This window comes from Coregonus lavaretus (assembly GCF_964263955.1).
Source record: "Coregonus lavaretus genome assembly, chromosome: 19".
NCBI classification, from domain to species: Eukaryota; Metazoa; Chordata; class Actinopteri; order Salmoniformes; family Salmonidae; genus Coregonus; species Coregonus lavaretus.
This window is the reverse complement of record NC_140006.1, coordinates 23,371,426-23,397,729: the sequence shown is the minus strand read 5'-3', so window position 1 is coordinate 23,397,729 and position 26,304 is coordinate 23,371,426. Positions and strand designations below refer to the sequence as shown.

The 26,304-nt window shown below is 45.2% G+C and overlaps 1 protein-coding gene across 1 annotated transcript in view; it reads right to left on the bottom strand.

Moving 5' to 3' along the window:
• The window catches only part of LOC311147249 (A-type potassium channel modulatory protein DPP6-like), a gene marked incomplete at both ends in the record, with an annotated part of 153,401 nt that continues 127,097 nt past the window's right edge, over window positions 1-26,304 (bottom strand). The window contains 18 exons of the mRNA XM_084183920.1: window positions 1-150; window positions 264-337; window positions 483-555; window positions 648-706; window positions 838-937; window positions 3,154-3,208; window positions 4,210-4,404; window positions 4,601-4,670; window positions 7,158-7,256; window positions 7,442-7,489; window positions 9,309-9,421; window positions 9,983-10,030; window positions 10,216-10,307; window positions 10,596-10,703; window positions 10,893-10,931; window positions 11,200-11,326; window positions 11,500-11,597; window positions 11,872-12,026. Coding sequence (XP_084040046.1) covers window positions 1-150; window positions 264-337; window positions 483-555; window positions 648-706; window positions 838-937; window positions 3,154-3,208; window positions 4,210-4,404; window positions 4,601-4,670; window positions 7,158-7,256; window positions 7,442-7,489; window positions 9,309-9,421; window positions 9,983-10,030; window positions 10,216-10,307; window positions 10,596-10,703; window positions 10,893-10,931; window positions 11,200-11,326; window positions 11,500-11,597; window positions 11,872-12,026 — 1,703 coding nt within the window. The remainder of the gene's footprint in view (window positions 151-263; window positions 338-482; window positions 556-647; window positions 707-837; window positions 938-3,153; window positions 3,209-4,209; window positions 4,405-4,600; window positions 4,671-7,157; window positions 7,257-7,441; window positions 7,490-9,308; window positions 9,422-9,982; window positions 10,031-10,215; window positions 10,308-10,595; window positions 10,704-10,892; window positions 10,932-11,199; window positions 11,327-11,499; window positions 11,598-11,871; window positions 12,027-26,304) is intronic.

Genomic DNA, 26,304 nt, shown 5'->3' with positions numbered 1-26,304 from the left:
TTAACCATCTCCCTCGTCCTCTTTGTCCTTCTCTTCCTCGCTCGGTAAGTCCGGCAGTCGGAAACACTCCTCAAAGAAGTTGACCAGTGATTGGCTCAGGTGTTGCCGTCTGCCATCGCTATGCAGGAAGTGTCCCTCGTCTGGGTAGATCTACAGTACAGAGACATTAGAAAATAATGTAGGTAACACTATTTGGCACCCTGCTCATTACGCCTTCATGACAATGTCCTAAACATGTCGTAAAGCTGAACTGTCAAGCTTACCTGTAAAGAGTAATTTGCCTTCTCGTTGATTAAATGGTTGATGAATTTTGCAGAGTGCTGGAAATTGACTTTCTCTATAGGGAGGGAGAGCGGGTAACAGGATGTGTAAGATGTTTATATTCAGTCACAGTACTTCAACAACATTCAGCCTCAAAGTTCATAAATAAAAATTACTTTGACAGGCTAACGTATTGATAGTGTTTCAAATAATGACTGTACCATCAGCAGTTGGATGGATGATCATGTACTTCCTGTCCATGAGATTACCTGCCCGGTGTGCTAAACTTGCCATCTGAAGGAAAGAGAATGCCACCATGAAATACACAGCATCTTACACATTGACTGACTAGTGTAAATACAGTGTGTGAACTGTTGTGTCTTTACCGAGTATATTCGAGAGTCTGTCTTAGGTGATCCAAGGTATCTCTCTGAAAATGCTGAAGCTGGAGAATAAAGAAAGAACAAACACATATCATTTTATTTGGCACTGTTCAAATAACAATTTATAGTTTGTAAGGCTAAATTATTCATGCAGTAAGAAATTAAGTTGATAAAGAAAATCATCATGTTATACCGTATAACTCGAAATCTGTGATGGGTGAGACGGCGGCTCCACATTTAAGCATGGAGTCTTCAGAACTTAAAAGCATGGTGGCTAAATATCCTCCATAAACCTATGGACAGATATATCACAGTATCAAGTTTCCTGAACAAACAGTATAGAACCCACTCCTATTTGCATACCGCCCCAACAGATCCACAGATGATGCAATCTCTATTGCACTCCACACTGCCCTTTCCCACCTGGACAAGAGGAACACCTACGTGAGAATGCTATTCATTGACTACAGCTCAGCATTCAACACCATAGTGCCCTCAAAGCTCATCACTAAGCTAAGGATCCTGGGACTAAACACCTCCCTCTGCAACTGGATCCTGGACTTCCTGACGTGCCGCCCCCAAGTGGTAAGGGAAGGTAACAATACATCTGCCACACTGATCCTCAACACGTGCTCAGTCCCCTCCTGTACTCCCTGTTCACCCATGACTAAATGTAAATGTAAAATGACTGCATGGCCAGGCACGACTCCAACACCATCATTAAGTTTGCCGACGACACAACAGTGGTAGGCCTGATCACCGACAACGATGAGACAGCCTATAGGGAGGAGGTCAGAGACCTGGCCGTGTGGTGCCAGGATAACAACCTCTCCCTCAACGTGACCAAGACAAAGGAGATGATTGTGGATACAGGAAAAAAAAGAGGACTGAGCACGCCCCCATTCTCATCGACGGGGCTGTAGTGGAACAGGTTGAGAGCTTCAAGTTCCTTGGCGTCCACATCACCAACGAACTATCATGGTCCAAACACACCAAGACAGTCCTGAAGAGGGCACGACAAAGCCTATTCCCCCTCAGGAGACTGAAAAGATTTGGCATGGGTCCTCAGATCCTCAAAAAATTAAACAGCTGCACCATCGAGAGCATCCTCTGGTTGCATTACCGCCTGGGATGGCAACTGCTTGGCCTCCGACCGTAAGGCACTACAGAGGGTAGTGCGTACGGCCCAGTACATCACTGGGGCCAAGCTTCCTGCCATCCAGGACCTCTATACCAGGCGGTGTCAGAGGAAGGCCCTCAAAATTGTCAAAGACTCCAGCCACCCTAGTCATAGACTGTTCTCTCTGCTACCGCACGGCAAGCGGTACCGGAGTGCCAAGTCTAGGTCCAAAATACTTCTCAACAGCTTCTACCCCCAAGCCATAAGACTCCTGAACAGCTAATCATGGCTACCCAGACTATTTGCACTGCCCCCCCCCCCACCCCCCCCACCCCATCTTTTTACGCTGCTGCTACTCTGTTAATTATTTATGCATAGTCACTTTAACTCTACCCACATGTACATATTACTTCAACTACCTCAACTAGCCGGTGCCCCCGCACATTGACTCTGCACCGGTACCCCCCTGTATATATAGCCTCCCTACTGTTATTTTATTTTACTTCTGCTCTTTTTTTCTCAACACTTTTTTGTTGTTTTATTCTACTTTTTTATAAAAAATAAATGCACTGTTGGTTAAGGGCTGTAAGTAAGCATTTCACTGTAATATCTGCACCTGTTGTATTCGGCGCATGTGGCCAATACAATTTGATTTGATTTGATTTGAAATACATTGACATATCAAGGCTAGAGACTTCAGATACACCACTCCAAAGTAAGTTTCTGCCCAAATTAAGTACTAACTGCATACACATTCAAACTTTATATGGACAAATAAGTGCCAAACTGAAACATTTATGTTGTCTGCGTTGTTTTTTATTTATTTAACGAGGCAAGTCAGTTAATTCTTATTTACAGTGACGGCCAAACCCGGACGACGTTGGGCCAATTGTGCGCCGCCCTATGGGACTCCCAATCACTGCCGGATTGTGATACATCCTGGATGCCTCTAGCGCTGAGATGCAGTGTCTTAAACCACTGCGCCACTCATTGCTGGACCGTAGTGTAGTAAGTGTACATCCCAAATTGTACACTATTCCTTTTATAGTGCATTACTTCTGGTCAAAAGTAGTCCACTACAATAGTGTGCCATTTTGGCATGTACCCTAGATATGAGAGGGTGAGATTCTGCTCTATGTTCCAGACAGAGTGAAAGCCCTAGTCCACTCTTAATGCCGTTTAGCAGACGCTTTTATGCAAATCGAACCCACTACCCCTGGCGTTACAAGCACCATGCTCTACCAACTGAGCTACAAAGGACCACTTTCTTCTGCTCAAATACAGTACTACAATTGACGAGAAGGGAAGTAAAGGGAACCCAATTACCTTTTTTTCACGTGGTTTGAATAAGTAGCTAGCTTGTTTTCTTCAAGCATTGATTCTCCTTACCTTTCCATATACTCCAATTCGACTTTTGTCGATGTACATTTCTTTGGATATCAGTCTGGAATAAAGAAGAAAAAAACAATCAATGCTTTGGTTGGAAGGTCAAAAGTAGGTATTACATTTCCAACAACCCAGTAACGTACTGAAATAAAAACATTATCATAATGTCATTAAACTGTATCTGCATATATACTGAACAAAAATATAAAATGCAATATGCAACCATTTCAAAGATTTTACTGAGTTATAGTTCATATAAGGAAATCAGGCCCTAACTTATGAATTTCACATGACTGGGCAGGGGCGCAGCCATGGGTGGGCCTTGGAGGGCATAGGCCCACCCACTTGGGAGCCAGGCCCAGCCAATCAGAATGGGTTTTTCCCCACAAAAGGGCTTTATTACAGACAGAAATAACCCCCCTCCCCTCAGACGATCCCGCAGGTGAAGAAGCCGGATAGGGAGATCCTGGGCTGCCGTGGTTACACGTGGCCTGCGGTTGTGAGGCCGGTTGGACATACTGCCAAATTTTCAAAAACGACGTTGCAGGCTTATGGTAGAGAAATTAACATTAAATTCTCTGGCAACAGCTCTGGTGGACATTTCTTCAGTCAGCATGCCAATTGCACACGCCCTCAAAACTTGAGACATCTGTGGCATTGTGTTGTGTGACAAAATGGCACATTTTAGAGTGGCCTTTTATTGTCCCCAGCACAAGGTGCACTTGTGTAATGATCATGCTGTTTAATGAGCATCTTGATATGCCACACCTGTCAGGTGGATGGATTATCTTGGCAAAGGAGAAATGCTCACTAACAGGGATGTAAACAAATTTGTGCACAAAATTTGAGAGAAATAGGCTAATTGTGCGTATGGCAAATTTCTGGGATCTTTTATTTCAGCTCATGAAACATTGGACCAACACTTTACATGTTGCGTTTATATTTCTGTTCAGTATAAATACTGTAAGACGTAGCATGGTATTAGCATATTATCATTATGTAGGACCAATTATTTGAACTCTCAAGAAAGAGTCTAATGTGTCCAGGTGTCTCTCTCACCTGAGGGCCTCCATCTGGTCCCTCTCCTCGATCACGCCCAGTTTCCTCCTGATGCGGTGGAGGAGGTTGGTGCCCTGGAACCCGGACCCATGGCCATCGAAGCGGATCACAATGGTGCTGTAACTGCTCACCAGCACCGTGGCCCAGTCCACACGGAACTGCTCTGTCACCATCTGTCCGCCAGGCGTTCCGTCCCTAAGGGAAACATATGACAGGCTGAACCATTGATCCCCTTATAGCTCTCTGTGACAGCGTCCAAAGTCATGAGTCCAATGTCAAAAGAGAATATGCTATAATTCTAATATAATCCCTACTGGAGTTGGTGTGAGTCATAGATATTATGTTTATATCTAGAGTAAATGTGTGTGTGGGTAGTTGCTGCCATACTTACACTAGTAGCAGTAGGGGGTAGTGAGCTGTGTCTATGAAACCAGCTGGCTTCAGGATCTGCATTGTCAGAGCTGCAAGAAACAAGACTGTGTAAATGACTGTGCATGTTGTTCTTCTTAAAGGCCCAGTGCAGTCAAAAATGTGATTTTCCTGTGTTTTATAAATATTTCCACACTGTGAGGTTGCGCGACAGGTGATATTCCACCCAAACTCTGTATGCCGTGGGCTCTCCAACCCTGTTCCTGCTGTTACCCACTGCTTATTTTGGGAAAACAAGTGAAATTTGTTCAACAAAACATATTTCATTAAACTGTTGACAGCCCCTTTCTCTACGAGCTCGAGAAAGAAATTAAGGAGAGAGGGGAGGAGATGGAAACGCAAGGTGGTGAGATATTCTGTAGCTAAAGGTAATGTCAGCCTATTAATTATATTATTTTTTAAATGCCCTATTACTGAGCTATTCAAAATAAAATACAAATTCACTATATTTGTAGGATAACTCTGAATTTGTTTAATTTTGGAGTATAAGCTAGACTAATTATGTATCAAATACATCTTAAATCAGTTCATTTTGTTTTTCTGCCGTGTTTAATATGCGGTACGCTACTGTAAGTATTGTATAATGGCACAATCATTATTTTTATTCTGTTTTTTGGGGGGCTCATACATAGGCCTAAGCATATGCATAAGCTTTAATATGCATATGAGGGTTTTGAATCAATCATCACCTTAGAAAACGCTGTCTATTTCATTGTGTTAGACTTTGAAACAACATCCACAAGGACCATGTTTTCACTCAGTTTCATACTGTTGTTGAACTTGTGAGGTGAGTTTTAAAAGCACATACTGTTTTGATGATAAATGTTTGATGTGATTTTCAAATGCATTTGCAATGATGCCAGAAGGGTTAGAGGGAAAAATCGACCCCTGAGTACCAGGCCATTAGCGACCTGATGATCGTTAGCGAGTTGGGTACTACCAACGTGTGTCCAGAGTGCATAAGAGGTGATTACCGTGACTCAACAGTCACGTGGAATTTTAATCGGTCCTCCCCTCCAGCTCCGTGGCTTGATGACTCATTGCGAGCTCACAGAACAGAGCTCCGGGCAGCGGAGCGGAAATGGAAGAAAACTAAACTCCCTGCCGACCTGGCATCTTTTCACTCCCTCCTCTCTACATTTTCTTCATCTGTTTCTGCTGCTAAGGCCACTTTCTACCACTCTAAATTCCAAGCATCTGCCTCTAACCCTAGGAAGCTCTTTGCCACATTCTCCTCCCTGCTGAATCGTGCGAAGAGCCTTGGCGTGACCCTGGACAACACCCTGTCGTTCTCCACTAACATCAAGGCGGTGACCCGATCCTGCAGGTTCATGCTCTACAACATTCGGAGAGTACGACCCTGCCTTACACAGGAAGCGGCACAGGTCCTAATCCAGGCACTTGTCATCTCCCGTCTGGATTACTGCAACTCGCTGTTGGCTGGGCTCCCTGCCTGTGCCATTAAACCCCTACAACTCATCCAGAATGCCACAGCCCGTCTGGTGTTCAACCTTCCCAAGTTCTCTCACGTCACCCCGCTCCTCCGCACACTCCACTGGCTTCCAGTTGAAGCTCGCATCTGTTACAAGACCATGGTGCTTGCCTATGGAGCTGTGAGGGGATCGGCACCTCTGTACCTTCAGGCTCTGATCAGTCCCTACATCCAAACGAGGGCATTGCGTTCATCCACCTCTGGCCTGCTGGCTCCCCTTCCTCAGCGGAAGCATAGTTCCCGCTCAGCCCAGTCAAAACTGTTCGCTGCTCTGGCACCCCAATGGTGGAACAAGCTCCCTCACGACGCCAGGACAGCGGAGTCACTCACCACCTTCCGGAGACATTTGAAACCCCACCTCTTTAAGGAATACCTGGGATAGGATAAAGTAATCCTTCTACCCCCCCCCCCCTAAAAATAAATAAAAATAAAAATAAAAATATTGTAAAGTGGTTATCCCACTGCCTATAGGGTGAATGCACCTATTTGTAAGTCGCTCTGGATAAGAGCGTCTGCTAAATGACGTAAATGTAAATGTAAATGTGAAAATGATAATTCCCTTAGTGTAAGAGCTGTTTGAAAACACCACCTAAAATCTCAGTCTGTTTTGGTGGGATGGAGTTTTGGCCTGCCTGGACCAATAAGAAAGAGAGTTCTAAACCTCCGTGCCAATAACAGCTAGTTTTCAGTTTCCCCCTCCACACTCAGACCACTCCCAGACAATCCTAGCAAAATTCTTTTTTAAGAAATTGCTCTTTGCTAAGAAGCTATTTTTGTTTATTTTTGACCATTTTAATTGAAAACAATCACATTAATTTACTAATTGTTACCCAGAAATGATCTAATATTGAGATTTTAAAAAACGGCTGCATTGGACCTTTAAATTATCATATCAAATCATAACTAATGCCATTGTAACAGCATTTATGAAGACAATAACCCATATAATGTCATCATAAGAAATGCAACTGAAGCAGGCATTGGCTAGTAGTTTCTATGAATAGGTGCACCATGGAGGGATACCTACTGTAATCGTCTATGGTGATGGTCTCGTACTCCACTTTGGGCATCTGCATGTTGTGGTACGTGTTATTCACTCCCTCGTTAGTCTCCAGGTCCAGGACCTCTGCAGTGACATGGAAGAAACAAGCTTATGGTTCACTTACAGTACTGTCTGAGTGGCAGCTTCATGAAAAATCGAACACATTTCCCATTGAATGATGTGTGATATAAACACTATGCTGAATAAAATGCCCCTCAGCTTCAGTGCTCTTTATGGTACAGGCCAGGGTCAGGCCTCATAACGCTCACTCTGTTTGTCTTTGGTGCTGTAGATGGCAACACTGGGTACATCAGGGCCTGGATGGGGATACATGTGGAGAGGGAGAGAGAGAAAGGGGTGGAGGTTGTAGGTTATTATAGGAAGAAGCACTTTAAGGTGCAGATGAATGGCCTCAAATGGAAAAGCAAACAAAACATTTAAACCCTTTTTTCTGTAGCATTTCACTGTATTTAAAAATCAGAGCTCATTCAAAAATGCCTCTGTGTCATTCCACGAAGAGTACCTTTTGCGTCCCTTTGATATTTTAAGAAGAAATTGTGCCCCAATATTGCATTTTAAAAGCCTGTATATTAAATGAAATGCCCTTTAATAAAGACCACATGGAGAATTCCATAAATCAGATTTTTTTATATGAATGAAGACTTGCTAAAGTGCCAACATTCAGCCCCTGTGCACCCATTGTAGATAATTTTAACCCAATTAACCCCAACATTTCTCCAAGATTTCACCATCATTGTAAAGCCCTAGTTATTTTGTTACTTTGACAAAAAGTCATTTCTGAAGATTATTATTTATTTCATGTGATTAGTGATTCTTTTAAGTCTGTCCCTCATTTTAAGGTCAACCCTGTTACATGAACTGAACTCTTGTTTAAATATGTTTTTCAATAGTCAAATCATAGTGTAAGAGAAGATGAGCTGGTTCTACTCTTTTTGGCAATTTTCTGGTGTTTTGTGGTGGAAAACTGAGCGGGTCGAGCATAACACGTCAACCCTGTTACCCACAGATAGGCTAGAAATGTTTGAACGATTCATTTTTTTAATGAAGCTTCAATTGTCACTCCCTGTTGCACATAACAAGCTTCCATTCCCTCTGTCACAAGGGGATTTTTGGCTGATTTAAGATGAAATCGTCAACCCTGTTACGATCAACCCGGATACTTTATTTGGCACTTACTATAGTCATTTATATTTAACCTCTTGAGATGGAAAAACTAGTTTTTTATGAAGTTGAACATGTGCTCTTTATAACAGAATGTTAACATTAGGTGAAATCCAAGTTCTTTTTTTTCTTTTCTTTTGTCTTTACATTTCTCAAAAGGCACCGAATTGGTGGAATGAGCCCTCTGTTTCTCTAACCATCTTCAGTAATGCAAGTCTTGAAATAACCTCTCGCAGCCAGCCATGTGTCATTACTGAGAAGCCACTGTCTGTCTGTAGCACCTTGGGGAGCAGCTGAATGAATACCAGGCTGTTATTATTACTCCAGACAGTCAGTACAGACCAGGGCTGCTCTCCTCTCACAAGATCTAATTAATGAAAAATCGGTTGCCTTTTTTCCTCTCTGGAGCGGACCCTCTAAACAAATCAGCTGTCATGGCAACCGCACCGGTAGGCGAGATAAGGATGATGAGCGTTCTCAGAGGAAATGAGAACACAGACGTAAATAAGGCCATGGGCCCTGCTCTCATGTCATAGATAGACCCTGTCTGACACACAGGAAGCAGGGCAGGAAATAGGGCTTTATGCCAACTACTGTAGTTTGATACACAGCAGGAACACTTCAGGATACAGCCTAGCGATTCACATTTGGTCTGGTAAGGGGCTTGAGTTATGTCTGACTGGCAAGTAGAAACAGTGGTTAGTACCGACTGCTGTCACATTCAATACAACCTTTTGCCACAGCATTGAACACTAATTCAATTTCATATTTTGACTGAGTATGTTTAGTGTCAAATGTAGATTTTTAAATCTACATTTGACACTAAACACCCACTAAAACCCTGTCAGCATAGTCAAAGACTTCAATTTATTTATATATCACAAAAATATACTGATTCAGTCAAGTACAACATATGCTGCTTAGTGTTCAAGATTGAAGGTCAGGAGCACTCACCTTTACAGTTGAGCAGGAAGTACTGCATGTTGTGGCTGAAGGAGCCATCCACATAGCCACACTTGAACTCACACGACAGACAGCGACGGTTGAATGGGCCATTGGTGTCCGCACTGACATAGCATAGATAAAGAAAACCACGCTATTAGCATTATACGCTATTCAATTTTTTAAAAGACACCTACAGGGCCTCCTGATTGGCGCAGAGGTCTAAGGCACTGCATCGCAGTGTTGCGGCGTCACTACTGTGTCATTACCGTCCGTGACCGGGAGTCCCATAGGGCGGCACACAATTGGCCAAGTGTCGTCCGGGTTAGGGTTTGGCCGGGGGGGGGGCTTTACTTGGCTCATCGCGCTCTAGAGACACCTTGTGGTGGGCCGGGCACCTGCAGGCTGACTTCGCTCATCATTTGAACAGTGTTTCCTCCGACACATTGGTGCAGCTGGCTTCCGGGTTAAGCGAGCGGGTGTTAAGAAGCGTGGTTTAGCGGGTCATGTTTCAGAGGACGCATGACTCGACCTTTGCCTCTCCCGAGCCCATTGGGGAGTTGCAGCGATGAGAAAAGATCGTAATCACGAAAAAGGGGGTAAAAAATATTATAATAAAGGCACCTACATAGTGATCTCTCACAGAATAAACCATTAGAGAGCTAAATCCAGAAATAAAATTATACCTGTAGAGGTGTCGTCGTTTTGGATCATCCTCTGTGCTCAAAAAGTATCTGGAAAACATTGTGATGAAGATCAGTTTGGAGTTCAATTACTATTACCTGAACAAGACAAGGTAAGTCAAATATCCATGGTAATATTTGATCAACTATAAGTGATAGGAAATTATACGTTCATTTGGAAATCATAATGGTACTATTTGGTCATGTTACTGTAATGTATGGGTGGAGAAGCTTACATGAGCTGCCTGTCTTGGCTGTAGGCCAGTATCTGAGTGACGTCCCAGTCTCCTGATGTTAGGGACTGCAGAGTGTCTGTGCTGGTATTGGGCTGGAATGGAACAATACATCACATTGCATGACAACTCAGGAAAGAAGAGTTGGCTATATAACAGCTCATACAGTTTGAGACCAGGCTGGGCATACAGAGGCCAGGATTCAATCCAAGGTACATTATAGAGCAGCACATTGAACTTGACTTGCGCTGCGTTTACCATGAGTGTGTTCTCCGCAAAACATCGGGGCAAATGCTTTTAAAAGGCGCATTGTGGGCTGTCCAGTGCACTGCTCTATAACGCGGCTAGAGTTTTAGAGAAGAGAACAAACAGAGGTGTTTTACCTGGGAGGTGGACATGGAGATATGGAAGAACTTTCCCCTTCCACCCTGAGGAACAGCTCTGGTGAAGAAGAACTTGTATCCGTCATGGGAGAAGAGTGGCCCTTCGTTCTGCAACAGGAAGAGGAAGGAGTAGGTGAGTGTGAGTGAGCATGTATGAGACAGCTAAACTGTCCAACTGCACTTCTGTCCCTCCTACCCTCTCCCCTTGTAATTACTGTGTGTACTTCACTGGATAGTTATTTTTGTATGTGTGTTGTGTGTGATACATGTTATGCTTTTACTGTTCTTATCACTTACCTGTCTGTGTAGCCAGCCCTCACTTTCATCCTCATGTTTCTGGAAAAATAACATGGCGATTACAAAATGAATACTGCATGCACGTCTACAGTGCTTTTGTTCAAGTTACATACTACAGTAATTTATTTGAATGTTGAGGACAGAAAGTAAGGACAACTTGGCTAGTGACTGAGGAGGCAAGAAAGAGGTAGAGCTAATGTAAGAGAGGGTGACGGTGTGTGTGTGTGTGTGTGTCTGTGCATGTGTGTGTGTGCGTGTGTGTGTCTGTGCGTGCGTGCGTGCATGCGTGTGTGTGCGCATGTTTCACCTTGGTGCAGACTCCTGTGGTGGCCTCACACAGTGTCAGTATGGAGTTGTTCTGAGCTCTGTTCAGCCAGTTGACTGCCAGCTTGGTGCTGGTGGCCCACTTTACCATTGTGATGTAATATTCACTTCTAAAAGAAAAAATGGAATGTGTTACAACTTTCTTACTTACAACATTCTGTAGGATTTTTCCTGCAGGATTTCCTGAAAGTTGACAAGTTTGCATATCTACTATTCCCTATGGGATCATAAAGATGACCTTTAACCTTGTGTAACAGTGTCAGTCAGTCAGTGAGACCCTCACCCTATCCTGGGGTCGTCTGGTTTCTTTATCTCCACCGTGTGAACGGGGCCGTTCAGACTCACCACAGACAGATGTACAACAGGGTTGTTCTCCCCAGCCTGCAGGGGCAGAGACAGCTTATGCCAGAGATCATATAATTCTGTGGGTTATACAGTATCTATATTGACAATTTTTGTCTGCGTGAAATCGACTGTCAGATCCACACAACTCTGTATAAGAGTTGATCTCTTTTCTGTTCCGACCTGGGTTTGAACCAGGGACGTTCTGCACAACAACACTTCGTACTCTTTCAATACCACTAACCCAGAAAAGTCAAGGCAGTGTAGGGCAGAAAGGACAGAGAATATAGAATAGACTGTATCTAGGACCTACCTTAGGGTAGTGATACTCCAGCCCTGTTGGATACGAGGCGCCAGTGAAGATGGGGACCTCCATCTTGGGCACCAGGGTGTCGTTGATGGTGGCGTAGGCCAGTCTGAGACCGTCTGGAGACCACCAATGGGCTATATGGGTCTGCAGGATCTCCTCTGTAACAACATACACGCCCATAAACAATTAACTACTGTATCACAAACACACTCTATAAAACATGGTGATAAATAATGTCCATTCATCATTCAAGACAATCTACAGTGCCCTCCGTAATTATTGGGACAGTGAAGCATTTTTTCTTCTTTTGACTCTATACTTCAATAGTTTGGATTTGAAATTTAACAATGACTATGAGGTTAAAGTGCAGACTGTCAGCTTTAATTTGAGGGTATTTTCATCCATATCGGGTGAACCATTTAGAAACTGCAGCACCTTTTGTACATAGTCCCCCCATTTTAGGGCACCAACAGTATTGGGAAAAATGTGTATTCAAGTAGTAAAACATTAAATATTTGGTTCCATATTCATAGCACGCAATGACTACATCAAGCTTGTGACTATACAAATTGGTTGGATGCATTTGCTGTTTGTTTTGGTTGTGTTTCAGATGATTATGGTTATGATTATGGTAAAGATGTATTGTATCATTTTGGAGTCACTTTCATTGTAGATAATATGTTTCTAAACACTTCTACATGAATGTGGATGCTACCATGATTACAGATAATCCAGAATGAATCATGAATAATGATGAGTGAGAAGGTTACAGACGCACAAATATCATACCCCCCCCCCCCCCCCCCCCCCCCCCCCCCCAAAAAAAAAAGCTAACCTTCCCTGTTATTGTAATGGGGAGAGGTTAGAATGTCTTGGGGGGTATGATATTTGTGCGTCTGTAACTTTCTCACTCATTACTATTTACAATTAATTCAGGATTCTCTGTAATCGTTGGTAGCATCCACATTCATGTAGAAGTGTTTAGAAACATATTCTATTCTTATTTACAATAAAAGTGACTCCATAATGACACAATACATTATTTACCATTTATTTCTATTGGGCACAAAATAATCTGAAACACAACCAAAACAAACAGCAAATGCATCCAACAAACGTGTAGAGTCACAAGCTTGATGTGCTATGAATATGGGACCAAATACTTAACTTTTTACTACTTTAATACACATACAAGTGAATTTGTCCCAATACTTTTGCCCCCTCCCTACACAACTGGGTCCTGGACTTTCTGACGGGTTGCCCCAGGTGGTGAAGGTAGGCAACATTACCTCCTCCACACTGAACCCTCCTGTACTCCCTGTATACCCACGACTGTGTGGCCTCACACAGTTCCAATCCTATCAAGTTTGCTGACAACACGACAGTTGTAGGCCTTTTTATACTGCTGCTACTCGCTGTTTATTATCTATGCATAGTCACTTTACCCCTACCTACATGTACAAATTACTTTGACTAACCTGTACCACCGCACATTGACTCGGTACCAGTACCCCCTGTATATAGCCTCATATTGTTATTTTAGTGTTACTTTTTATTTTATTTTTTACTTTAGTTTATTTAGTAAATATTTTCTTAACTCTATTTCTTGAACTGCATTGTTGGTTTTGTAAGTGGGCTTGTAAGAAAGAATTTCACGGTAAGGTCTACACCTGCTGTATGCGCATGTGATCATTTAAAATGGTCAAACCATACGGACACTGTGGTGAAGAAGGCACAACAGCGACTCTTCAACCTCAGAAGGCTGAAGAAATTCACCCTGTCCCCGAGGGCCCTTACAGTGTTCTATAGGAGCACCATCGAGAGCATACTGTCAGGCTGCATCACAGCCTGGTACGGTAACTCCACTGCCGCTGACTGCAAAGCTCTACAGAGGGTGGTATGCTCAGCCGATCGCACCATTGGGTGCACACTGCCTACCCTCTAGGACATGTACAACACAAGGTGTCGTAGGAAGGCCAAGAAGATCATCAAGGACCTCAGCCACCCGAGCCACGGCCTGTTCTCCCAGCTTCCATCACTCAACGGACATTTACCCTGCCCCACCACCCTCATTCACTTCTCTTTGACATGCAATGTTGGAGCTCGGAGCGTAAGAATTTCACTGTACCAAATGCATCTGCGACCCTGTGCATGTGACTAATACAATCTTCTATCTATCTATCTAAGGTTAAAAGATCGTTATTAGGTTAATAGTAAAGCTAATAGTCTGTTGTTTACTGCTACAATGTACATGTCATCATATCCCAAAGTAACTTCATTAGCTGTGTGTGCCGATAAAGGATATCTCATACATAACACTGTGTAAATATTTCTGATTTATGGCACCCAATTACTGTACTGTCACTGGAGGAGAGAGGTCCATTACTCATAGCTAAGTATGACATGTTGGAGGGTTAAAGACCGATACAGACAGATAGAATATCAGATTATGTTGTGGGTCAACATATGTCTTTATCATTCATCAGGTGTGAGAAGCGCATGTCAAAAGGTCATTTGAAAACAGAGCTTATGAAAAGGACAAGAGAAGTAATTACGTAAATGAATGGCGTTATGGACAAAGTAAAATACAATCCACATATGCCCACCAGATGGCAGCATAGACCTCATAGGAAGGCTTCCTATTAGAAAAATAGTACAAACAGGCAGCAGCCATTCCCTGAGACAAACACAATAATGACTGAACTCCAAAGACCTTGGCTGTGGGTTCTCTGATTCAGTTGACAGAAAATGAGGATGGTCTACGAAGGATGGTGAAGACCAGCATACAGAGATTGTGAGTGGGAGAGTGGTGTATGATGGGTATATTGGACATTGAACAAACATGTTGACTCATCGTTCCCTTCTCTAAGGATGAGATACGGATTATGAAATAACTAATTGAATGCTTTCAAGAACAGTGTTCAACATAATCTTCAGTACAGTATGACAGCATACATCCAACACATTCTTATTGCTGCATAGAAGAGACTGCTGTATAAAAGACCATATGTATGATGGGTCATAATGGGGTATGAATAGCAGGGTTGGGGTCAATTCTGAATTGCATTGCTAATTGCTCTTTAATTCCAATTAAATTGTTTAATTTGAACTGAATTTGAATTGGCCACACCCCACAGGAAGCAGAATTTGAATTGAATTTGAATTAAATATGGAATTCGCAGTAGGGGGGAATTGGCCACACCACCGCTGTTGTTATTGTTTTTGTTGGAGCAGCATGGTAAAAACCCCCACCAAAAAACAGTGTTCGTTGCATTGATAAGTGGCATATCCTTTAGATCAGGGGTGTCAAACGTCCGGCACGTGGGCCGGATTAGGCCCGCAAACGGGTTTTTAATCCGGCCCGCGAGATGATAAATTTTTTTTTTTTTTTTTTTTTGTAAAGTATAAAAATGCACTGCAATTTTTCAATAAAATAAACTGCTGTTCCAATTGCGTCCACTGGATGGCGCAATAGCAATTGTGTTAAGCAATTTTTTATACCGGGGCAGAGCAAGTAGGTCAAGCACGTGCAGCCAATGAGCTACTTTGTTTTGCCCGCAATATTTATTACGGCTTCTACTTTTAACATTATGTGCTTTGGCACCCTCATTGCCCCAATATGTCTCTGTCAAAAAAGAGAAAAGTGGACGCAGAGTGCAGAGTGTTCCAAGAAAAATGGTCATCCTATTTATTCACGGAATTGAATGGGAAAGCTGTATGTTTGGTGTGTTCAGAGCATGTTGCAGTGCTGAAAGAATATAACCTTCGTCGCCACTATGTGAGTCTTCATGCCGACAAATATGACAACTTTCAAGGACAGCGGAGATGAGAGAAGGTGAATGAACTGTTGGCGGGTCTGAAGAAACAGCAGTCTGTGTTTACTCACAGCCGAGACATCAGTGACGCTGCAGTGAAAGCTAGCTACCTCATTGCTAATGAAATCGCAGTGGTTTCAAAACCATTTAGTGAGGGTGAATTTGTAAAAACATGCATGATGAAGGCAGCGGAGATTGTGTGCCCTGAAAAGCGGCAGGCTTTTGCAAATATCAGCCTGACAAGAAACACAGTTGCAGACAGGATTTCCGATCTTTCAGTGGATTTGGACAGCCAGTTGAAGCAAAAAGTAAAGTCATTTATTGCGTTTTCGGTTGCAATTGATGAAAGCACGGACATTACAGATGTTGCACAACTGGCCATTTTCATCCGCGGAGTTGATGACACATTGACCGTCACCGAGGAGTTCGTGGAGTTGGTGCCGATGACAGATACAACGACAGCAGCTGATATTTTTACCGCTCTCGTCGGCGCGCTGGACAGGGTCGGAGTGGACTGGTCCCGCGCTGTCAGCCTGGCTACAGATGGTGCGCCCTTAATGATTGGGAAAAAAGCAGGCGTTGTGACAAAGTTCAGAGAGAAAGTGCAATCTGCAAATGGAGGACGTGATTTTTTGACTTTTCACTGTATTTTGCACCAGGAGGCTTTGTTAATTTCATCCGATCCAGAAGCCTGAATCACCGTCAGTTTGACAGCCTTCTCAGAGAGAAAGACCACATCTATGGCCTGCCATACCACACTGAGGTAAGATGGTTAAGCCGAGGTGCTGTGCTGAGGCGTTTCTTTGATTTACGAGAAGAAATTGAACAGTTCATGGAAGAAAAGGGCAAACCAGTGTTAGAATTTCATTCCGCAGAATGGATGCAGGACCTTGCATTTATGGTGGATGTTACAGAGCACCTGAATAACTTGAACAAACAGCTGCAAGGGCGCAACAAAGTTGTCACGCAGTATTATGACAGCATACGTTCTTTCAAGTTGAAGCTGTCATTGTGGGAGACGCAACTTGCCGGTGGTGATGCAGCTCACTTCCCCTGTCTGAAAAATGTGTGCGCGACCCAACATGTGGCAGACATGAAGCAGTTCAAAGATAAAATAACGGGACTGTTACGGGAGTTTGAGCAACGCTTTCAGATTTATGTTTATATGTTTTTATGTTGATGTGCTATTGTTTTTAATTGATTTTATTTTATTTGTATATATTTAACCTATTCTTGACTCTGTGGTTCTTGCACTTGTTTGGGGAACAGGATTTCATTATTTTTATCTACATTTCTGCCTGAGAAATGACACCCTGATATAGTTCAGTGATCTGTGATATACTTCTGTGAATCACTGAGGCATTGTGTGTTTGTGTGTTCTTTGTCCTCAGAACTTTCAAATAACTTGAGGTGTTTTATGATTAATAGTGATGTTGTGCTTGTACTATTTTGGACACACTGTCCTCAGGCTCCAGCTTTATGTTGTATGTTGATCGTATTAAAACAAAGAAAACAATCTGAAGTTGTTGTTTTTAAGTTATATATACCATGATTTTTCCGGTCCGGCCCACTTGGGAATAGATTTTCCTCCATGTGGCCCCTGAGCTAAAATGAGTTTGACACCCCTGCTTTAGATAAAAGATTTGTCAAATGAATGAGATTTTCACATTTCACATTACATTCTATTTCCTCCAATTCAAATTAAATTAAAATGCTGCTTCCTGTGGGATGTGACCAATTCAAATTCAATTCAAATTCATGGTTTGAATTACATTTTATTCAGAAATTCGAAATTGACCCCAACCCTGATGAATAGGTTATCTGAAAGAGCTGTGCACTGTGTGCTAACCCACTGAAGGTCTTCAGAGAGAATCAATGGGAGGAAACTAAACTTTGGTGAAGGAGTTCCAAGGTCAGTGAAGAAAGTCACTTATACCAGATCTCCACAGCCCTCAGGGAGACACACAGACAGACGGACAGACTACCCTAACCCTAGCTCAAGCCACAACCCTAACCCCAACCCTAACCATAGCTCCAGCTCCAGCTCCAGCCACAACCCTAACCATAGCTCCAGCCACAACCCTAATCATAGCTCCAGCTACAGCCACAACCCTAACCCTAACTCCAGCTCCAGCAACAACCCTAACCCTATCTCCAGCTCCAGCTCCAGCTCCAGCTCCAACCCTAACCCTAACCCTAACCCTAACCCTAACCCTAGCTCCAGCTCCAGCCCCAACCCTAACCCTAACCCTAGCTCCAGCTCCAACCCTAACCCTAGCTCCAGCTCCAGCCCCAACCCTAACCCTAGCTCCAGCTCCAGCCCCAACCCTAACCCTAGCTCCAGCTCCAGCCCCAACCCTAACCCTAGCTCCAGCTCCAGCTCCAACCCCAACCCTAACCCCAGCCACAACCCTAATCCTAGCTCCAGCTCCAGCCCCAACCCTAACCCTAGCTCCAGCTCCAGCCCCAACCCTAACCCTAGCTCCAGCTCCAGCCCCAACCCTAACCGTAGCTCCAGCTCCAGCCCCAACCCTAACCCTAGCTCCAGCTCCAACCCCAACCCTAACCCTAGCTCCAGCCCCAACCCTAACCCTAGCTCCAGCTCCAGCTCCAGCCACAACCCTAACCATAGCTCCAGCCACAACCCTAATCCTAGCTCCAGATCCAGCCACAACCCTAACCCTAGCTACAGCCCCAACCCTAACCCTAGCTCCAGCTCCAGCTCCAGCCCCAACCCTAACCCTAGCTCCAGCTCCAGCCACAACCCTAACCATAGCTCCAGCCACAACCCTAATCCTAGCTCCAGATCCAGCCACAACCCTAACCCTAGCTCCAGCCCCAACCCTAACCCTAGCTCTAGCTCCAGCCACAACCCTAACCCTAGCTCCAGCTCCAGCTCCAGCCCCAACCCTAACCCTAGCTCCAGCTACAGCCACAACCCTAACCCTAGCTCCAGCTCCAGCAACAACCCTAACCCTATCTCCAGCTCCAGCTCCAGCTCCAGCCCCAACCCTAACCCTAACCCTAACCCTAACCCTAGCTCCAGCTCCAGCCCCAACCCTAACCCTAACCCTAGCTCCAGCTCAAGCCCCAACCCTAACCCTAGCTCCAGCTCCAGCCCCAACCCTAACCCTAGCTCCAGCTCCAGCTCCAGCCCCAACCCTAACCCTAGCTCCAGCTCCAGCCCCAACCCTAACTCTAGCTCCAGCTCCAGCTCCAACCCCAACCCTAACCCTAGCTCCAGCCAAAACCCTAATCCTAGCTCCAGCTCCAGCCCCAACCCTAACCCTAGCTCCAGCTCCAGCCCCAACCCTAACCCTAGCTCCAGCTCCAGCCCCAACCCTAACCCTAACCCTAGCTCCAGCTCCAGCCCCAACCCTAACCCTAGCTCCAGCTCCAGCTCCAACCCCAACCCTAACCCTAGCTCCAGCCCCAACCCTAACCCTAGCTCCAGCTCCAGCTCCAGCCACAACCCTAACCATAGCTCCAGCCACAACCCTAATCCTAGCTCCAGATCCAGCCACAACCCTAACCCTAGCTACAGCCCCAACCCTAACCCTAGCTCCAGCTCCAGCTCCAGCCCCAACCCTAACCCTAGCTCCAGCTCCAGCCACAACCCTAACCATAGCTCCAGCCACAACCCTAATCCTAGCTCCAGATCCAGCCACAACCCTAACCCTAGCTCCAGCCCCAACCCTAACCCTAGCTCTAGCTCCAGCCACAACCCTAACCCTAGCTCCAGCTCCAGCTCCAGCCCCAACCCTAACCCTAACCCTAGCTCCAGCCCAAACCCTAACCCTAACCCTAGCTCCGGCTCCAGCTCCAGCTCCAGCTCCAGCCACAACCCTAACCCTAGCTCCAGCTCCAACCCTAACCCTAGCTCCAGCTCCATCCCCAACCCTAACCCTAGCTCCAGCTCCAGCCACAACCCTAACCCTAGCTCCAGCCCCAACCCTAACCCTAGCTCCAGCTCCAGCTCCAGCTCCAGCCACAACCCTAACCCTAGCTCCAGCTCCAGCCCCAACCCTAACCCTAGCTCCAGCTCCAGCTCCAACCCTAACCCTAGCTCCAGCTCCAGCCCCAACCCTAACCCTAGCTCCAGCTCCAGCTCCAGCTCCAACCCTAACCCTAGCTCCAGCTCCAGCCCCAACCCTAACCCTAGCTCTAGCTCCAGCCACAACCCTAACCATAGCTCCAGCCACAACCCTAATCCTAGCTCCAGCTCCAGCCACAACCCTAACCCTAGCTCCAGCTCCAACCACAATCCTAACCCTAGCTCCAGCTCCAGCTCCAGCTCCAGCTCCAGCCACAACCCTAACCCTAGCTCCAGCTCCAGCTCCAGCCCCAACCCTAACCATAGCTCCAGCTCCAGCCCCAGCCCCAACCCTAACCCTAGCTCCAGCTCCAGCCCCAACCCTAACCCTAGCTCCAGCTCCAGCCACAACCCTAATCCTAGCTCCAGATCCAGCCACAACCCTAACCCTAGCTCCAGCCCCAACCCTAACCCTAGCTCCAGCCCCAACCCTAACCCTAGCTCCAGCTCCAGCTCCAGCTCCAGCCACAACCCTAACCCTAGCTCCAGCTCCAACCCTAACCCTAGCTCCAGCTCCAGCCCCAACCCTAACCCTAACCCTAACCCTAGCTCTAGCTCCAGCCACAACCCTAACCCTAGCTCCAGCCCCAACCCTAACCCTAGCTCCAGCTCCAGCTCCAGCTCCAGCCACAACCCTAACCCTAGCTCCAGCTCCAATCCTAACCCTAACCCTAGCTCCAGCTCCAGCCCAACCCTAACCCTAGCTCCAGCTCCAGCTCCAGCTCCAGCTCCAGCCACAACCCTAACCCTAGCTCCAGCTCCAACCCTAACCCTAGCTCCAGCTCCAGCCCCAACCCTAACCCTAGCTCTAGCTCCAGCCACAACCCTAACCATAGCTCCAGCCACAACCCTAATCCTAGCTCCAGCTCCAGCCACAACCCTAACCATAGCTCCAGCCACAACCCTAATCCTAGCTCCAGCTCCAGCCACAACCCTAACCCTAGCTCCAGCCCCAACCCTAACCATAGCTCCAGCTCCAGCCCCAGCCCCAACCCTAACCCTAGCTCCAGCTCCAGCCCCAACCCTAACCCTAGCTCCATCTCCAGCCACAACCCTAACCCTAGCTCCAGCTCCAGCTCCAGCTCCAGCTCCAGCCACAACCCTAACCCTAGCTCCAGCTCCAGCCACAACCCTAACCTTAGCTCCAGCTCCAGCTCCAGCCACAACCCTAACCCCAGCTCCAGCTCCAACCACAATCCTAACCCTAGCTCCAGCTCCAGCTCCAGCCACAACCCTAACCCTAGCTCCAGCTCCAGCCACAACCCTAACCTTAGCTCCAGCTCCAGCTCCAGCCACAACCCTAACTCCAGCTCCAACCCTAACCCTAGCTCCAGCTCCAGCCACAACCCTAACCTTAGCTCCAGCTCCAGCTCCAGCCACAACCCTAACCCTAGCTCCAGCTCCAGCTCCAGCTCCAGCCACAACCCTAACCCTAGCTCCAGCTCCAGCCACAACACTAACCTTAGCTCCAGCTCCGGCCACAACCCTAATCTACCTCCCAGAGATGCAGGAACACCTGAGGCATCTCTCTGTGGTGGTTATTTCACACAACCTGACTGAAGTGCCTATGTACTGCATGTACAAATACAGCAATATGCATAATGGGCCTGATTCAGACTTAGGAAATGTACGCCTTTCCTACGCACGCCTTTCCTACGCACACCTTTCCTATGCACTTTTCAGTAGTTGGTATTCAGACTTAACTTATGCAGGTGCGTAATGAGCTTTGCAGGCGTCGTTCCCTTGCGCGTGCTGAACAAATTGAATTCAACCGCTGAAAACCCTCCCATTTGCTGGCCAACATATTTTGTCCTGGAGTTTTCATTCAAAAGTACATTTATCTAAAGCCATCCCTTTACATTTATCTAAAGCCATCCTATCTAAAGATAATTTGGTGTACCTTTAGTAAAAAAAAAATCTTGACACTCACTACAATATATGGAGAAAATGGTTCAGAATATTAGGGATCATTTAAAGAAAGCCATGTAGGTCTAAATACAGGCATATTCGTCTCATTTTCAGCCCCAATTGGTAGATCAAAAAATACTCTGATCTTGTAGATTATTTAGGGTTAAGAAAGTATTTATGAATAATAAAAAAAAACAGGTTTGGAGAGCCTTTACGCACTAAACATATTAGTGAATCAAAAATACAGTGGTTTGATTCATCCTGAAAGTTGCCATATTCAATTGTACAATCCATGAAATATTGGAAGGTGAGAAAAGTGTACAATAGGGGTTGAACAGTAGTCCTATAAATCTCCCCTAATCAACCTCACTAATCATGGAACTGTGATGACAACGTACGGTCCAGTCGTTGTGAACCGTGCGGCAGGCTCTAGGTTTAAACTGCTACGTATGGTCTGTGTTCCATAATGATTCAAATAGGCTACATGTCCCAAATTATTGCACAACTTGAAATACGCTAGCCTAATACACTGCTCAAAATAAAGGGAACACTAAAATAACACATCCTAGATCTGAATGAATGAAATAATCATACCACCCTCATAGAGTCTGTTTCTGACCGTTTGAGCAGACACATGCACATTTGTGGCCTGCTGGAGGTCATTTTGCAGGGCTCTGGCAGTGCTCCTCCTGCTCCTCCTTGCACAAAGGCGGAGGTAGCAGTCCTGCTGCTGGGTTGTTGACCTCCTACAGCCTCCTCCACGTCTCCTGATGTACTGGCCTGTCTCCTGGTAGCGCCTCCATGCTCTGGACACTACGCTGACAGACACAGCAAACCTTCTTGCCACAGCTCGCATTGATGTGCCATCCTGGATGAGCTGCACTACCTGAGCCACTTGTGTGGGTTGTAGACTCCGTCTCATGCTACCACTAGAGTGAAAGCACCGCCAGCATTCAAAAGTGACCAAAACATCAGTCAGGAAGCATAGGAACTGAGAAGTGGTCTGTGGTCACCACCTGCAAAACCAGTCCTTTATTGGGGGTGTCTTGCTAATTGCCTATAATTTCCACCTGTTGTCTATTCCATTTGCACAACAGCATGTGAAATGTATTGTCAATCAATGTTGCTTCCCAAGTGGACAGTTTGATTTCACAGAAGTGTGATTGACTTGGAGTTACATTGTGTTGTTTAAGTGTTCCCTTTATTTTTTTGAGCAGTGTATGATCCACTATTGCTAGCGATCCTCAGGAACAACCACACAAACGTGACAGAGGAAAGAAAGGTAAACTAACAATGTTTTTATATATTTTTTATTTTACCAGGTAAGTTGACTGAGACGTTCTCATTTACAGCAACAACCTGGGGAATAGTTATGGAGGGGGGATGAATGAGCCAACTGGAAGTTGGGGATGATTATCTGGCCATGATGGTATGAATTTAGCCGGGACACCGGGGTTAACACCCATACTCTTAAGACAAGTGCCATGGGATCTTTAGTGACCACAGAGAGTCAGGTCACCTGTTTAACGTCCCATCCAAAAGACTGCACCCTACACAGGGCAATGTCCCCAATCACTGCCCTGAGGCATTGGGATATTTTTATTAGACCAGAGGAAAGAGTGCCTCCTACTAGACCTCCATCACCACTTCCAGCAGCATCTGGTCTCCCATCCAGGGACCAACCCTGCTTAGCTTCAGAGGCAAGCCAGCAGTGGGATACAGGGTAGTATGCTGCTGGCTAATGGAATGATGCAAAATGTAAGGAAACTAACTATAAAGTGACAGCTATAAATGTATGTGGGTATTACTGACGGTGGCTCCCGATAGTGGCAAATATTTATTGTAAAATAAAAATGAGAAAATCCCGGGCATATAATTAAAACATTCTAAAGCGTATACATCAACTCGGCAGGTTCGGCCCTACAGAAGCCTAAAGCTTGGGTCTCCAAATTTCATCCACGCAAATTATGAGGGTACACAAGAAATATTTTGAATAACGGCACATGTATTTATAGCCTACTTCACTGTGGAAAAGGGGCAGCAATACATGTCCTGTTGATATGATTTTCAGTTTGCTTCCATGTCTGGTTTAACATTTGTCAGAATACACATAGAGAAAAGTGCATAAAAAGGGAATTGCGTTCCATTTACGCGCTTAACTCGGGTCAGAATTCCCCATCGAAGGAAGTGTTGCTCTGATCCACTGCACACATCTCCACATCATCACCACTCAATAACACACTTCCTATTGCATTACATAACCCCATAGACATACAGACAGCTTCTCGTTTCCTGTCACTACAGTGATAAATCAGCGCTGGGGGTGTTGTGAAGAGATCCACGCCCTGCGCTGTCTAGTGCTGTCGGCTTTGTGTGACACTCTCTCTGCTCTGCATGACAATCCCTCCTATCCTGCCTGGCTGGAAGATAAACCTGTCTCACTACTATATCACCCTCACACCAAGCATTCTGCTCTGATAAGACAGGGAGAGGGGCACACACACGCTGCACTCCCATTCCATACAGACACCCACACACGCACGCACACTCAAACCAGTCTGATGATGCTGCTCTGAGATCAGGTCCTGCAGTTCAGTAGTCATTCCATAAACCTAGTGCAGACAAATATTATGCAACTACAGTGGGGAAAAAAAGTATTTAGTCAGCCACCAATTGTGCAAGTTATCCCACTTAAAAAGATGAGAGAGGCCTGTAATTTTCATCATAGGTACACGTCAACTATGACAGACAAAATGAGATTTTTTTTTCCAGAAAATCACATTGTAGGATTTTTAATGAATTGATTTGCAAATTATGGTGGAAAATAAGTATTTGGTCAATAACAAAAGTTTCTCAATACTTTGTTATATACCCTTTGTTGGCAATGATACAGGTCAAACGTTTTCTGTAAGAGTTCACAAGGTTTTCACACACTGTTGCTGGTATTTTGGCCCATTCCTCCATGCAGATCTCCTCTAGAGCAGTGATGTTTTGGGGCTGTCGCTGGGCAACACAGACTTTCAACTCCCTCCAAAGATTTTCTATGGGGTTGAGATCTGGAGACTGGCTAGGCCACTCCAGGACCTTGAAATGCTTCTTACGAAGCCACTCCTTCGTTGCCCGGGCGGTGTGTTTGGGATCATTGTCATGCTGAAAGACCCAGCCACGTTTCATCTTCAATGCCCTTGCTGATGGAAGGAGGTTTTCACTCAAAATCTCACGATACATGGCCCCATTCATTCTTTCCTTTACATGGATCAGTCGTCCTGGTCCCTTTGCAGAAAAACAGCCCCAAAGCATGATGTTTCGACCCCCATGCTTCACAGTAGGTATGGTGTTATTTGGATGCAACTCAGCATTCTTTGTCCTCCAAACACGACGAGTTGAGTTTTTACCAAAAAGTTCTATTTTGGTTTCATCTGACCATATGACATTCTCCCAATCCTCTTCTGGATCATCCAAATGCACTCTAGCAAACTTCAGACGGGCCTGGACATGTACTGGCTTAAGCAGGGGGACACGTCTGGCACTGCAGGATTTGAGTTCCTGGCGGCGTAGTGTGTTACTGATGGTAGGCTTTGTTACTTTGGTCCCAGCTCTCTGCAGGTCATTCACTAGGTCCCCCCGTGTGGTTCTGGGATTTTTGCTCACCGTTCTTGTGATCATTTTGACCCCACGGGGTGAGATCTTGCTTGGAGCCCCAGATCGAGGGAGATTATCAGTGGTCTTGTATGTCTTCCATTTCCTAATAATTGCTCCCACAGTTGATTTCTTCAAACCAAGCTGCTTACCTATTGCAGATTCAGTCTTCCCAGCCTGGTGCAGGTCTACAATTTTGTTTCTGGTGTCCTTTGACAGCTCTTTGGTCTTGGCCATAGTGGAGTTTGGAGTGTGACTGTTTGAGGTTGTGGACAGGTGTTTTTTATACTGATAACAAGTTCAAACAGGTGCCATTAATACAGGTAACGAGTGGAGGACAGAGGAGCCTCTTAAAGAAGAAGTTACAGGTCTGTGAGAGCCAGAAATCTTGCTTGTTTGTAGGTGACCAAATACTTATTTTCCACCATAATTTGCAAATAAATTCATTAAAAATCCTACAATGTGATTTTCTGGATTTTTTTTCCTCATTTTGTCTGTCATAGTTGACGTGTACCTATGATGAAAATTACAGGCCTCTCTCATCTTTTTAAGTGGGAGAACTTGCACAATTGGTGGCTGACTAAATACTTTTTTCCCCCACTGTATGTGGCTGTCTAATCACACTATAAATAAAATTGATATCTAATATCGCTATTAGGCCTACACAATGGATTATAGCATTAGGGAGGCTTAACTGTGGGTTTACAATCTAGAAATCGAATCAAATATTAAAGCCAATATGTTTTATGAGAGCTTAGTCAGTAACCACTAATTAGACAGTTGATGGCTAATCCTGCTTGATACTGTATACCAGTCTTGTGAAAGGTTTCCAGCTGCACTCTATCAAAAACAGCTCCTCTAGGCTTACATAGTGCCAGAGTGGCCAATGGGAATATACGTGTGTTATAATGTGTTTATAAACCTCTCAAAAAGACGGAATCCTCTCAAAAACGGATTTGCCATCCAGAATGCCCTGTGGTT